General features: G+C 43.4%; 1 protein-coding gene across 5 annotated transcripts in view; it reads right to left on the bottom strand.

Annotated features, from left to right (window-relative positions):
- Positions 1–15,058, bottom strand: part of SORCS1 (sortilin related VPS10 domain containing receptor 1) — a gene marked incomplete at both ends in the record, with an annotated part of 503,495 nt that overhangs the window by 82,751 nt on the left and 405,686 nt on the right. For all 5 annotated transcript variants that reach the window (XM_080823332.1, XM_080823334.1, XM_080823333.1 and 2 more), the window contains 7 exons: positions 109–222; positions 3,632–3,762; positions 5,597–5,714; positions 7,612–7,719; positions 9,018–9,109; positions 10,967–11,043; positions 11,309–11,411. In XM_080823332.1, coding sequence (XP_080679458.1) covers positions 109–222; positions 3,632–3,762; positions 5,597–5,714; positions 7,612–7,719; positions 9,018–9,109; positions 10,967–11,043; positions 11,309–11,411 — 743 coding nt within the window. The remainder of the gene's footprint in view (positions 1–108; positions 223–3,631; positions 3,763–5,596; positions 5,715–7,611; positions 7,720–9,017; positions 9,110–10,966; positions 11,044–11,308; positions 11,412–15,058) is intronic.

The raw sequence follows: 15,058 nt of genomic DNA, 5'->3' as shown, positions 1-15,058 counted from the left end.
ACAAATTGTGCTGTAGTGAAAAAGCCCAGGTCTTCAATCAGACATAATTCTGTAAGTTTAACACCGGCTGAAATCAGACCTCTCCCAGTCGCCACCTCAGACACTCACCCAGTACTGTTGAGATAACTCTGTCCTAAGCTGCAGTCCTTTGACAGAGAAGACGGGTTGAACCAAAATGCTGGCAGACATTGACCATTGCTGTGTCGCTCATACCCATAGTCACTGTGGGGGAAAGAGCCAAGAGAGACTTTCAGTAGGTGGCAAAATCACTAGAACAGTTTCATGGTAGCACACAGCCAACTTCTACTCTAGTCAATTAGTCAAACAACAAGATTCACTGAATCAATACCTTTCCAAAAATGGAACAGTTTCTTCCCCCGTGGAATATCAATTAATTACCCATGACAATACCCTACATTTCCAGAAAAGCTGACTTGAAAGCAACGGAGAACCCTGTGTAGAGGCAGAGGCTCAGTGACCAATAATTCCAAGTAACTGTCTTTAAGCTGAGAGAGCAGATGATGTTCTCGTGAGGAGAATACACAGTACTGACTGTGGTTGGGCCCCAAGAAAGCTGCAGTTAGAAAACAGGCAATGGGGGCACCTGGGTGGCTCAGAGGGTTAAGCCTCTGCCTTCAGCTCGGGTCATGATCTCAGGGTCCTGGGATTGAGCACCAGATCGGGCTCTCTGCTCAGCCTGCTTCCCCCCCCCCCAACCCCCGCCTGCTTGTGATCTCTCTCTCTCTCTCTCTCTGTCAAATAAATAAATAAAATCTTAAAAAAAAAAAAAAAGGAAAGAAAGCAGGCAATGGTGGTGGCTGAAGCCTCAGTGTACACATCACTGACGCAAACACAACCCACGTGGCACAATTCTCATTACTGGTGATGTCTTTGGGGTGCTCTTCCAAGACATCTGGATCTACCAAGCAGAGCTGAGCCAGGTCTCCCTGTGCACACTCCATATGCTTCAGAGTCACCGCAGAAAAGGAAACGTCCTTCAGGGGTGTCATGAGCACTCCCCCGAGGAAAAGTTTTTTTTTCCCCCAGTCAGTTGGCATCATCAGTTGGGACTAACAGCTTTAAATCCTCTCCGTATCTTGGAAAGAGTCAAAGACTTTTCTCTCCCTCTCCTCTCTATCTTGCCTCCAGGGGCCTCCACATGGCCTGATAATCTTGGCTTCTGGAGGATGAACTTGGGCACAGAGGATGACAACAAATTGCACCTCCACAGGCACAGACAAATCAGTAACCATTCGCATTAGTACGAATTGGCCCATCTGCGTAATGGAGGTGAGATGCTGGCACACGAGGGGCAGGAAGGGAGAAACAGGCTAAGCAGCCAAGGGGCCTGTCACCAGGCAGCTGGCACTTAGAATTCTGCACGTATCAGCTGGATTTGGTGCTGGTTCAACACAGCATGGATAGGAAGACTTCAGAAATGCTGCCTACAGGACACCCGGTGTTCGTTTCTGGGAATTACTCTACAAATGCTGAAGAATGGCAGGCAAGGTCATCTGGGGGACTGTCCAGGGGAGAGCCAAGCTGAGCGGGAACATTTAGTGACAACCACCTTTTATTACGCTGCATTCAAGTGGAATCACGGAAGCTCTAGCTACGGGTAGACACTCAACAAGGTCATGGCGGGTCTTCCAAAATATTTTTAGAAATCATGCAGTAAACAAAAATCCCATTTGACCAGAAAAACTTACAATGGCCTCATTTATGATTCATTGCCCACTTCTCAGAATACATTTCAGTTAGTGGCATGAGTAGCAGATTCCAATCACAAATGAATGCAAGAATTGGGCCAAGACTGTAGGGGAGTGAGGGAGAAAGGAAAGGAGAAGCCTAATTGCCTTCCTTACCCTATGGTCCTTTCACTCTAGACTAAAACTGAAAACTGAAAACTGAAAAAGAAAAATAAGACGTGACAATGACAACAACAAAACAACAACAATGACAACAACCAGCTTCTTTGGGAACCTTGTAGAAAAGATGCCCCCTGAACAGAATTTTCAGGAAAAAATCAGGGAACTGGGACGTCTCATCTCACTTTTTCTCTTTGCTTTTCTACCAGCATAAATTTGCCCTTTACAGAAGGATGACTACGTGCTAAGGCTGAAGTTAAATGACTAAGATAAAATGTTAACTTCCTTTACAAACCCTCCTTGAATAGAGGGGATAAAGGAGAAGCAGTCAGAAAGAGGGATGGTCTTTCAAGTTCCATGGACATTTTCTCAGTGACTATATTTCAAGATGTCAGTCCTGAAAGGTAGGGCGGGGATAGGATACTTCTATCATTGTTAATAATGGTGTACTGGCTAACACAGAATTTACAGCTGGAGAGGCCCCTGCAGAATTCCTTGTGAACTCCAATGTAACTGAATTTCTGTTGGCCTCTGGCTGAGCCCAAGAGTTACAGGACTGGCTCTTGGCTTGCCTTGTTTACCAACAAGAGGGCAACAGCCTTGGGTTATCAGACTGAGGGCTGGAGGCCAATTCTGGCAGGCCTGTACCGGACCATTTATTCAGAGAATGTCTCCAGAGGTCTACCACGAGAGAAGACTTACTTTTTCTGAGCCATATGGTGTGTACACAGCTATGTGGTGTGTACCCAGCCCAGTCACTGATATTTTGATGATCAGATAAGTGATCTGTGATTGCTATACAGGCAGATATCTGGTATTAAAGGAATGACTTTGGTTTCTTATGTGGGCCAAGTTTCAATCACTGAACACTGACATCTATATTCAGCAATTGCTGAATATAGGTGTTTATATATAAATCTAGAGAAAAAGAAAGAAAAGAAGAAAAAATAAGTGAGATGGATATGATGAAGGGAGTTACCACCTACTTATCCTCGATCATTTCCAGTCTCACCTGAAGGCCAAACCAGAACAGAGCAAGGGCAGCACTGACCCCACAGGGTAGCTTTCCGCTTACCAAATGCTTTGGAAAGAATGCTATGGCGCTCAAACGTCTCAGTCCTTTCCAGTTTATACTAGCTGAATCCTGGAAGAGGGAGAAGTCTTCTGTACCACCAGCTCCACAGAACCACAGATTGCCAACGCCACTGACTCAATCCTTGCACTGAAGTCAGAAAAGTCTTCCACACCTTGCACAAGCAATCGTCAGCTAACTAACTACGGACTGAAAACTTCCCGGGACAGCCAATCTACTGCCTTATAAGGTCACTGTTCCACCACTAGGAACCTACACTCTAGGAGGTCTTGACCTTGAGCACAGATATATTTGCTGTCAACTAAAAAGTTGACTTTATTGTTTTCAGTGCTGTTGTCTGACGCAACTCAGGGTGGATGTGGTCTCTTTTTTTGTCCTGAGATCTATCAACTATGTGAAGCTAATTATCAACCATCTTATGAATCCTCTTTCAGTCCAAAGAAACTTCTAGTTTTTCCATATACATATGCCCATAGCTAATAAACCATGTTGTCTTCAAGAAGTAATTTCATAAGAATAGGAGGCTTGTGACATTATACACACACACACACACACACACACATATATACATACATACATATGCTACTATTATTTCAAATCTCGGTTTTTAGTAAGACCCATGTGGATTTGATACATAGAATGACCCCATGGAGTGACAGCACAAGCTTACCAGTCAAAATCGGCCTCTGTGCAGACACAGGGTTCAGATTCCATAGCTCCTGCATACTTCCCTTGCATACACTTACGCTCTGATTTTCGCTTCTTGTATATCCTTTTTGCTCCCATGATGCATGCTTCCCCCTGTAAGGAGACAAAGGATCCCAGGCAGTTGGGTACATAGCTTGGACCCTCCCTGCTCCACATCAAGACACTCGGGGAGATGTTCCCAAGCCTTAGTGTAATCTGGACACAGGTAGCCTGCTTTGTGCTAACAGCATTTTCCTTTTGATGTCTAGAACCCTAGTGTAGAATGCAACTGTAAAGACAATTCTAAGAAGCTTGGAGGGTGTGTCAAAAAACATCCTTAACTCCTCATGTATTCGGCAAACCTTTGCTTGGAAGGTATGAGACTCCACGCTACAAGGGACACACAGACAACTCAGACTCAGCTTTTAACAAATAAATGTATTGCCGACAAATCTATGGTAATTAAGTTCAATTCTTCTATAATAAAAGATTTATGCACCTGGTCATTTATGAGCATATGAAAGAAGAGTATTGCTAAGAAATATAAAGATCCATTTTGCCTCAATTTATTGTGCCTCTGCCCACACAACTTTATAGCATGGATTTTATGCCCATCTACCAGACAAGTGAGAGAACTAAACTCAGTGTTTCTCTACAAAATAAATAAAAGCTTTGAATACCACAGTGCCTGTGGACCCCAAAGGGGAAAATAACAGAGATGTAAATGAGCAATAGTTTTATTGTTGAGTCTCAAAAAAAAGAGTATATGATTTTGGCGGATGTCGCCCCAGCTGTCAAACACAGCCATGTGTCTGAAGGACAGGAAAGAGTTTTGTCCCTTGAGCAAATTCCTTTTAATTGGCTCCATCACATACACACATCTAGATGTAAATATACTCCAGCTGACCCTTAAGCAATGCAGGAGTTATGGTTCTAACCCTCTCACATAGCCAAAAATCCATGTATAATTTTGACTCCCCCAAAACTTAACTACTAATAGCTTACCACAGACTGGAAGCCTTCCTGACAACATAAACAGTCAATGAACCACAGATTTTGTATGTTACATGTATTACATGCTGTATTCTTACAATAAAGTAAACCAGAGAAAAGAAAATGTTATTAAGAAAATCATAAGGAGGAGAAAATGTATTTAGAGCACTGGACTATATTTACTGAAAAAAAAAAAAATTGCATGTAAGTGGACCTGTGCAGTTCAAACCCATGTGGTTCAAGGGTCCAGTGTACTTAGTCTAAGTTTGGGGATACGATGTGTCACCGCCTGAATATAGTGGTGGCTATGCAGGGGGACTCACTGTCCCTCCTTGGAGGAACCTGCAGAATGACTTCCACGTTGGGAAATCAAAGGAGAGATGCTTTCAGCTACAAGCTGATCAGTTGAGGACCCAGAATGAAGGAACGCTTCCTATTAATGATTCTGCATCCTTGTACCATGAGTACCTTGGAAGGAGGCAAGAAGCACCACCTAATCCCAGGGAATCGCAGGGTGACAGGGAAGGATTTGACTGGCACCGCTCACCGAGGGTAATTTTATTATTTTGTGTCCCTGTTTGCATTGCTCGATAAAACTGAAGATCCTTTCCTCACCCCTGCCCCTACCCTGCCCCCACACGACGTGCTCAGATAAATTCTGTTTGGATCTGCGTGCTGAGTTGGTATTTCATTTTGAGTTGTAAGTCTAAGCCAAGCACATTTGAATTTTATCTCATTATATCCTAGTACAATAAAAAAAGAAATTACTTCACAACAAGCCCTAAGTGTTGAGTTTGTTCACTGTTGCAGAACACAAAACACGTAAGAAATCAGTCGATGTAGCTTTAGATGACGCCGGAGAGGTAAACTGTGGCCGTTGAGGACCCCGATTCCTACACCTGCACGACACCCCGTGCCCTCCAGCCAGGACTGCCCCTCAGCTCGGCCCCCCTACCTGGCTGTGCAGCTGCCAGGGTCTGTAGTCTTCCTCGGCACACCGTCGGTCGAAAATGGACTTGTAGTCCACCTTGACCAGCTGCCATTCAGAGCGGTGGCTGAAGTGTCCAAACACGCTACAGGGTTCGTAATGAGAAAAATAATCACAATCGTAGCAACGCCAGTCGCTAGCCTGTGCTGGGGGTTACCGAGAGCTTAGCCCGACGCTCAACACTTTACACTGAGCAGATCACCTAATCCCCAAAACACAGTGATGACGAGGGTCACCGTTACTGGCTCTGAATCACCCATGGGTAATCTGAGGCTCAGAGCGTTTCGCTAACGTGCAAAAAAGAAAGTCACCTCACTAAGAACCGGTCCAGTCAGAGCCCAGAACCCAGGTGGAGTCTGACGAAAAACTCACTTCTGCCTATTTACCACAAGAATGGCTGACAAGAAGAAAAACAATTAAGGAAATGGTCGCAAGCGCTGCCTTCCGTGTGGTCCAGGATCACACACCTGGGTTCTCTTGCTAAGGTCCGTGGTTCCTACGGTTTCTGTGCTATTGCACTGTCCCGCCTGTCCCTGGGGAGAGTGGCCAGGAGGGCCTAGTGGTGAGAACTGTGTCCCCCACTCTGCCTTCTCTCCTTACTCAGACAAACTCAGGTATCTAGTCATCAGTCAGAGCCAACTGTGGAGAAAAGCCACAAAGTAGCCCTTCCAGTCAGCTCTTTTTCATCTGCGTTCTGCAAATATGAAAACCGAATAAAGGGGGCGCCTGGGTGGCTCAGTCAGTTAATAGTCTGCCTTTGGCTCAGGTCATGACACCAGGGTCCTGGGATCAAGTTCTGCATCAGGATCCCTGCTTCTCCCCCTGCCTCTCATGAATAAATACATAAAATACTGAAAAAAAAAAAAAGAAAACTGAATAAAGGCAAATTACAGAACAAACAGCTTATCTGGCTCTGTGTTTGGTGGGCAAAAGTATAGCTAAGAGGCATACTAAATTTTTGTTGCTCTCTTCTATCATTAAAAGAAGGGACAAAAAATTAGAAAAAAATTAGAAATAGTACCAACTATTCATTGACTTTTAAATTTTCATTGATGACAGGGTTGACTACTTTAAAACTTCTGTTTTCCAAGTCCAATTTTCCAGGGGATGGGGAAAAAAAACAAACAAACCCTTCACAGTTTCATATTACAAATTCAAAGTTCATGTTTTGAAACCCTTAAGCAGGCAAGTCATTAATCAAGTCTTTCACAAATTAATGATCTTCACTTTCCAGACAAGAATGAGTGCAAATACAATTTCACAAGAACAGATTGTTCTCATGGTTTTTCCAATATAACTTCACAAGTGGGTTAGGTAAAGAGCCAGGAAAAAAGAAAATCCTTTGTGGGGTTTTGATCAAGCTGTGTTCTGCCTTAAAGTGAAATCATTCTTAAAGGCCTCTATTTTCTGTATATTCAGTTTATTATTAAAATTTTAAATTCATAGTTTTGTTTCTTTTGAAGTAATCACTTCTCATTTCCCCAGGCCCATTCAGTATAGGAAGAAATAAGTTGTGTCCTCTTGACGCCAGCCCTCAGTGTGGGTGTCCTAATTAGTAAAAAGCCAAGAAAATGGGCACCCACATTTTTCTTTCCCCTTTGCTGAGAAACAATGAAGTGAGATGTACTGACCTTGTTGGCAATTTCAAAGCTAGCAGTAGTGAAGTGAATAGCCTTTGATAAAAAAATAGGTTTCTGGGGGGCACCTGGGTGGCTCAGTCCGTTCGTTGTCCGAATCTTGGTGTTGACTTGGGTTGAGAGCTCATGGTTGTGAGATCGAGCCCCACATGGGGCTCTGTGCATGGCATGGGGTCTGCTTCTGATTCTCTGCCTCTTTCCGCCACCACCCTCAGCCCCCCGCCCGGCTCATGCTCTCTCACTGTCTCAAATAAATGAATGAATCAAATCTTTAAAAAGAAAACAAAAAACAACATGTTCCTGGATTTATATTAAGATGAGGAGACATCATAGTTTTCCACTTACGTCATGATTAGAGTCTCCTCCCCAGGCTCACCCAGAACCCCATCCACAAAAAGTGGAATAGATGTGAAACTGTACTTGCTCCAAGATCTCCCTTCATCAAAACTCAACCTAATGAAAGAAAAAAATAATAGGCATCAGATCTCAAAAGGAAAAAAAAAAAAAAAAAGTCTTTTCAGAGGAAAGATACTATCAGCCAGGAGAGAATACATTTTAAAAGTACCCGGGGCACTGTCAAAGTGAGCCTTTTATATGAATAAGTATTCTTAATTACATCAGAAGGTAGAAATATGGTTAGCCAAGCAATCTGGGACCCAGATGTGTTATAACAGCCATGAGGGGAGAGCTGTACGAAATGGGAATAATAATAAGTCTTTGATAGAATTTTTTTTTTAATTTGGATATTTTATTAGATCTTAGATCTCAATGTGACCCTCTCCCAAACCTCACTGCAATCTAGCAGCAGGCCTTACTGGTGATTCTGAGGAGCAATGGCCTTATGAGACCTACTTAGATGGACTTGAACCAGCTGCCTCTAAGTGAGCAAATCCTGAGCGGCTTCCCTCCTACCCTGTTACGATTCCTAGTTGACTCATGGAGGGAGAGGGTACAGAAAGACTGGCTCTTGAGAGCAAGAGAGGTCTGCAGCCCTGCGGGTCGCACAGGACGGTTCCTCGGCTCTGCCTTTCTCTGTGGATGTCTTCCCCCCAAGCTAAGCCTCTGTTTCTCTTATTTCGGCAGCTTTCCCGTAGGTCTCCAAAGTAACTAAGACCAGAGGGAAAACCACGCTTTGGGTTTTGAACAAGCTTGCCTATGGAGAGAGTCCCTTTCAGAAACACAGATGAAGGAAGCTTCTGGAAAGCATCCTGGAAGGGAGGCCTTGCACATCCATCTGTGTGAGACCTATAGGAAGAGCTGCAGTTTGTCACCCCATCCCCCACCCCCACCAAAGGAAACCAAGGAAGGAGGAGCGGAGGAAAGAGACAGGGAGAGATGTGCCCTGAACTGCTGATCTCTGTGCAGACACACATAATGAATACACGTTAAGCTACTCTTCACTTCTGCCGATTGTACCTGACAGGCCACTGCACCCGGGAGTGTGCTGAAGCAATAAGGAAGATACTAGGAGGGAGGGCACTGACATATCTGAAAACCACCATGCAACTAACTCCTCTCTTGGGGGCAGAATCTGTCTCAATCTTTCTCTCTCTCTCTCCTTCCCTCCTTCCTCCCTTCCCTCCTTCTTTTATGAAACTGCAGGCAATAATCTTATTTTCATAGAGCAAAACTATAAATTATGGTCTAGTAGATACTGATGTTTTACTGCAAACACAGTCCCCATCTGACAGCCTGACCCGTCAGCTGGGCTTAGCGGGATGGAGCCATCTGGTCATGACTCATGCCTTTACCAGAGATGTCGAATCGGGAGCGACGTGTGCTTCATAGCCACCAGGACTCCACCCTGGTCCAGATACAAAACACTGTGCTCCTCTTCAAAGATCTGCAAGAGGGAAACACAGCCACATGGACACACGCCACATCCACACATGCCCAGAGTTCAGAGAATGAGTCTTCGTCTGAGGAGATAAATCCCTCCCATGATAGAACAGGGTTTCCCCAAATCTTTGGAGAGACAGTTATAAACAGTGCTTCCCAAGGGGGACCACACGTGCCATTGGAGTTATACCAAATGCTTTTAAGGGCACCACAAAAGAAATCTGAAGAATTAAGAGTTACGTGTTCATGTTTATATTCCCATCTCTTTGCGGTAAGTTCTGTTGATTCCCACTGATGACGATGTCAGAATACTGGGTAACCATCCTATTGCATAACATCTTTAGAAGGAAGAAAGCTTAGAGATACTTCACTCCAACATTCTCATTTTGACAGGTTTAGAGAGATGGGATCTACCTAAGGCCGGGCGTAGAGGAACTCACGGGGCTGGGACCTGCAGCATTACTGTGTCCTTTCCAGAATGTAATTACTTCAAAGTGTCCAAGTATTACAAAGGAAAGCTGTTCTTGTTCAATTCACAGATTCGCTGCCTAATGTAGTTCTGATCAAAATGGAATCAACTCGGGGTACATGTGTCCTTTAGGTTTTTCGCCAAATGTGGAGAAATCAACTTGAAGTCAAGTGGAGACGGGCTGCAAACAATTTCTGTGTCCTCTCCATACGAGACGTGTGCTGTTTTCTCATAATTGCGTTGTTAGTATTGCCTTGTCTGTGGCTACACTACAGACATAATCATTTTCCCTCTTGTTTATCTCTTCTACCTAAAAGATATCCCAGGACTACAGATGTAGAGAGCTCTCTGCTTGGTTTGGGTGCTGGAAGAAATAAAATGGGATCCTGGCTCTTGAACTGTTCTCCACAGGCAGCTTAATAGTCCAAGTTCCTACATGCCCCAAGATCAACAGCCCTGGGGTTTAAGCAATTTAAGCAAATTTCCTTCCTGCCTCACTCTTCTCAAACCACGAGAATCATACAGAGGATCTACGAAGGGTCTGAGGCTAGGAAATGGTAATTGGACCACGGCATGGACATCTCTGTCTAAAATTTAAAGCAGAGTGTTCTCATTTCTGTGTGATTACCTGTGCATTAGATTTCAATTTATGGTGCTAGTTATTGTATGATAATTAAACGTCAGCAGGTTATTAAAATATATTTATTGAAGTGTAACAACCATGCATTAGACACATATCTTGTTATGATTGCTAAACCTCATTAAATGCTTGTTTTATAAGCTATGGGTATCTAATTTTCATTTAGAATATAGAGAGGGAGCATTTAAGCTAAACACGTTGGTTTAAAGTGATTCCATTTCTACGTTTCCCAACTTATGCACCCTGATGGTTATTACTCTGTCTTCTGCACATGAAATTTAAACATTTCAGACCACCACCTGGTTAATGGCTGTTTCTGTATCACTGCATTCCTCTCTACTCTGACTCCAAGGCAAGGGGGATTTATGGTGGCAACTCAGTGTTGGGGATAGAATCCACCCTCCAGGCTCCATGTTCCCATATAATAACCCCTTGGGGATCCTGGTTTTCTTTTGTGGAAAAAAATTCAGTCAGCTCCAATTTGGTTTCATTGTAACTTACAAACTTTCTTACATAGAGGCTCTGAAAAAAAGGGTCATTTTCATTGAGTGACAAAAAAAAAATCACATTGCATAAATATTTGCTAAACTCAAAGACTTATTTAAGACTCTCATAAAACAAAAAAGGAAATAAACACATTGACGAGCTTTAGGATCTATGTAGAGTCAAAGGAGTTCCCAGAATTTAACCAAGTTGAACAATGTTTATATGTCATTTAAAATGCAGCAACTTGACCCAGGATGTCTGCTTACCTGCCTCCAGGAGTTTCCTGCATCTGACGAGACAAACATGCTGATGTCGCTGTCTGATAATTCAGAACCTATATTACCTAGAGAAAGCATGTCACCATTAGTGAAAGGAGCTGCTTGCAAAAGCTAACAATAGGCTCTACTGGCCATCTATGCTGCCCGAGAAGGACCGAGACTGTCAACACTGTACGTGAGCAACGGTTTCATAGCACAGTTTCTCCAGGGTCAGTTGTTTGGGTGACTTCCAAAATATTTTCACTTGCTCATTAAGTTCCCAGCACAGATATCTAGCTTCTAAAAATAAATACAATTTGCAACAGCAAGCCCACCAGGCAAGCTTCTTACCTGAAGCCACTATGATGCTGGGTGCTGTGTCTCGGCTGGCAATGATCCCTGATGTGTAGGGATTCTCAGAGACCTTAAGGTGAAGGTGTAGTGAACAATAGGGCTGAGAAGAGGAGAAATGAGGGTCATAAAGACATGTAATCTAAACCATCATTTAAAGTCCAGATTCAAAGCATCCATGCATTCATCCACCCAACCCATCTAGCCATTCATTCATGCACTCGTCTCCTATTCCACAGGTATCTGGTGTCCACTAAGTATAAGACAGGTGCCAAACTGGGGAAGGAGAGAGCATCTTCATTTTAGGTCTGATCTACTGCCTTGATTGCCATTTGGCCATTCAACAAATATCTTAGTGCTCTATCTGTAAGGCACTAGGCGTAGCTTATGAAAGACTTACCTTGACTAACATTTGGTGTCTGCCATTACATGGTACTCAATTTAAGATTTTTCTATTGACTACCATCAAAAGAGACTAGCATAACAACCATAAGATCAGTAAGGATGAAACATGAAGTTCTAGAGGCTGACATGACTGTGTCCAACTTTGGATAAGGGAAGGCTTCAAGGAGAAAATGATGCCTGAGCAAAGATGGTTAAGGTATGAATTGCAGGTGAGATGTTCAGGAAGCTAAAGAACATTTCAGGCCCGAGTGATACCAATAACAAAGAAAAGAAGTAGAAGAGTTTAGCCAGGTAAGACAGAGGAGGAAAAATGGGGTAGAAAATCAGGTAAAAAGATTTGCTCAAGCTGGGAGGGATCTGAAGAAGTCAGCTGGCATCGCTTGGCCACCGCCCATTGGAGACATCAGTCTCAGAGTTGTCCAGAAGGCTTACAATGACATCCGAAACTCACCTAACATCTACCAGGAAATCAACACAATATCCACGTCAAGGTATGATCAAAATCGGTATTAGTCAATATAAAAGTCATGCTTGTAGACAAAACGCACTAGTAATAACAATTCAAATGAAAATTTAAGGGACTTTTTATCTGTGTGTAAAAATCTTGATCAAATTCTCTGATTAAGATACCGACAGTTTTCAAATACAGGATAATAAATCTTATATGAATTTCATTTAAAACAGTTCTGGTACTGAGTTGTCAAAAACTATAAGTTTGTATCTGAACCTACATTTCTTTTCATTTCTCAAAAAGATTATTTTCTAATCTTATCGACTTGAGGTTTTGGAATTACCAATGTATCTCTGTTATTACTTTCATTCTGCTCTGTAAGTCTCAGCCAGCAGATATTCAAAGAGCTACAGAGATACAGTGATTAAATTTATATGGGATAGAGTAAATGAAAAACTAAAAATGAAGCAGAGGGATGAAAGCGGCCAAAATACTGGTGAAGTAAAACAGTGGATCCCCAACAGGGCCTTTCCTCCCTGCCAACGCAGAGTAAGCTCTCCGGGGATAATGATCGTTATAAATGATGGGTTTTGCCTGAAAATGACATGGAAGGGTTTCCAAAAAAGGCATTCTTACTTTACAACGTTTCATAGGAGTAAGGAAGACTGCCCCTCTGAAAAGAATCTTTCGGACCCAGATGTCTGGCTGCTTCTTGCCCGAGAAGACTACGAGAACAGGTAGCATTGTGCGCTGGGCACGTTCCCAGACGGGGCTGTGCCGCGCTGATGTTAAGACAGAGTAAAGTGGAGACGGCAAACTGTGCCTCCGTGAAAGTTTTCCTGACAGCCGAAGCCTATCAGGATCTCCCCTTCTCGGATTTACAACGGTTTATTTGACCACGTGCAATCTCATATTATCTATGCGAGGTATGTGCAGTTTTATCTCCCTAAGAGAGAAACGCTACAGATAAAGAGAAAACGTCAAGTACTACGCTTGGGGTCTTCTGTGGAACCTGGCCTAGAATCTAAAAGCGACAGCCAATAGGTGCTTGAAGAATCAAACCATGCTTTATACAAGTGACCGCCTGAAAGACCTTTGTTGAACATTTCACTCAGAACAATGCCAGAAGTACGCTGGGCTAAGTATAAACCACACAGTCAGATTAATGTTGAGCATTTCCATGGCATTCCAAGAAGTCCAGAACTCCAAGGGGATCAGCCGGGTCTCATGGGCTTCCTGGGGGGTCCCTTGTGCCGCCCAACAGAGCAGAACACCCGTGGCTAAGGGAGCACCCAGTCTGCCATGCTGAGCCCGATGCTTGTCCCATACTTCATCACCCAACAGTCCAGAAGATTCCGAAGCTCGGATGCCATCGGACCTGATCAAGGATTATTTGACATAGGGCACCTGCCGTTACAAAGGAAAGAGGGCAATTTCAATCGGCCATCTCATCCTTGCTCTGTTGTTAGGGCTCTCAGAGGCTCGAGATAAATTAATTTGAGAAGAAAAGACACCAGTTCAGGCCATAGCAACAACGTTAGAAGTGCTCTTTTTGGTGCACTTTTTTCTCCACTCTCACATTTGCAGTACTGGATTGCCCCCAGCTGGTATGAGGAGAATACTCGCGGCTTCTTTCCCCCCCTCTTTCCATTTTTTTCCATTTTTTCAAGGAAGTTATATAGTCTACATCAATGCTCAAAGAAAAACAATGTCTAGCGATTCACCTTTACTTTTTTTAAGTTGAACTTTTGTGCCTGACCAGTTTTGGACATCTGTCAAAGTCAAGTCACCAACAATTAATGGAGAGGTTTATTTTTTTTTTAATTTCTTAATTTTTTTTAATAAACATATAATGTATTATTAGCCCCAGGGGTACAGGTCTGTGAATCGCCAGGTTTACACAATTCACAGCACTCACCACAGCACATACCGTCCCCAATGTCCATAACTCCACCACCCTCTCCCTACACCCCTCCCTCTGGCCCCCCTCAGTTTGTTTTGTGACATTAAGAGTCTCTTTTGGTTTGTCTCCCTAATGGAGAGGTTTATTATAATGGCTATCAAGCCACTGCCAAATCCTGCAGGACACAGGACAAGGTCTCTAATTGTTACGCACATTTTGCCCAGGCAGGGGACACTTGGCTCACCTCTCTTTTCCTGCCTTCTCTCCAGCCTTCTCACCCTCTTTTCTGCCTTTACCAACTGTGTCATAAATATCTGAGCATCCTTCCAGAGTTATCTCTAATTCAGTAGAGTCAAAGTACAGTTAGCCCCAAAGGCATCTCTCTACTCCCCTTATCTTTCCACATTAAGAAAATACGGACCTGTACACTGAGACCACCAGGACCTCGTGGCTGATCACAGAGAACGGAGGGAGCAGCGTACATGTTTGGAAATTGCCCTTTGTGTCTTTCCTCACACACAGTCACGGGGCTGTCACCAGCTGGTCAAGCCTAGCAGCAACTAGATCCCTTGCTTTTCATCGTTTCAGGATCAGATTTAGAGTTTGAGGATCTGAGGCAAATTAAGGGCTCTATCCCAAGAAAAAATACTCAAAGGCAAATGCACACAGGGTTCTGTACTCAATTCCAGGGAGTTCACAGACTCCTGAAGCCCATTGCGGATCTCTAGGTCCCAATGTTGTTTTGCCACATTCTTTTATTTCTCATTTTAACCAGTGAAATCCTTTGGCCATTGCTAGTGTCCAATACGTGTCTGTTGGATTTAAATGATGCATTAACTAGCTACTGTCTTCTTAGCACTGTGGGTGGCCAATGGAGAATTACTTACTGATAGGAGACATGTCCCCTCGCCAACATGAATAAAATCAACTTAAAAAAAAAAACTGTTAGATTATTTGAGAATCAATCAGCTTCTCATTCCACTTTCTCTTT

Source organism: Martes martes (assembly GCF_963455335.1).
Source record: "Martes martes genome assembly, chromosome: 14".
In the NCBI taxonomy this organism is placed as follows: Eukaryota; Metazoa; Chordata; class Mammalia; order Carnivora; family Mustelidae; genus Martes; species Martes martes.
Note: the sequence above shows the minus strand (reverse complement) of the source record. Positions and strands in the feature narration are given on the sequence as shown.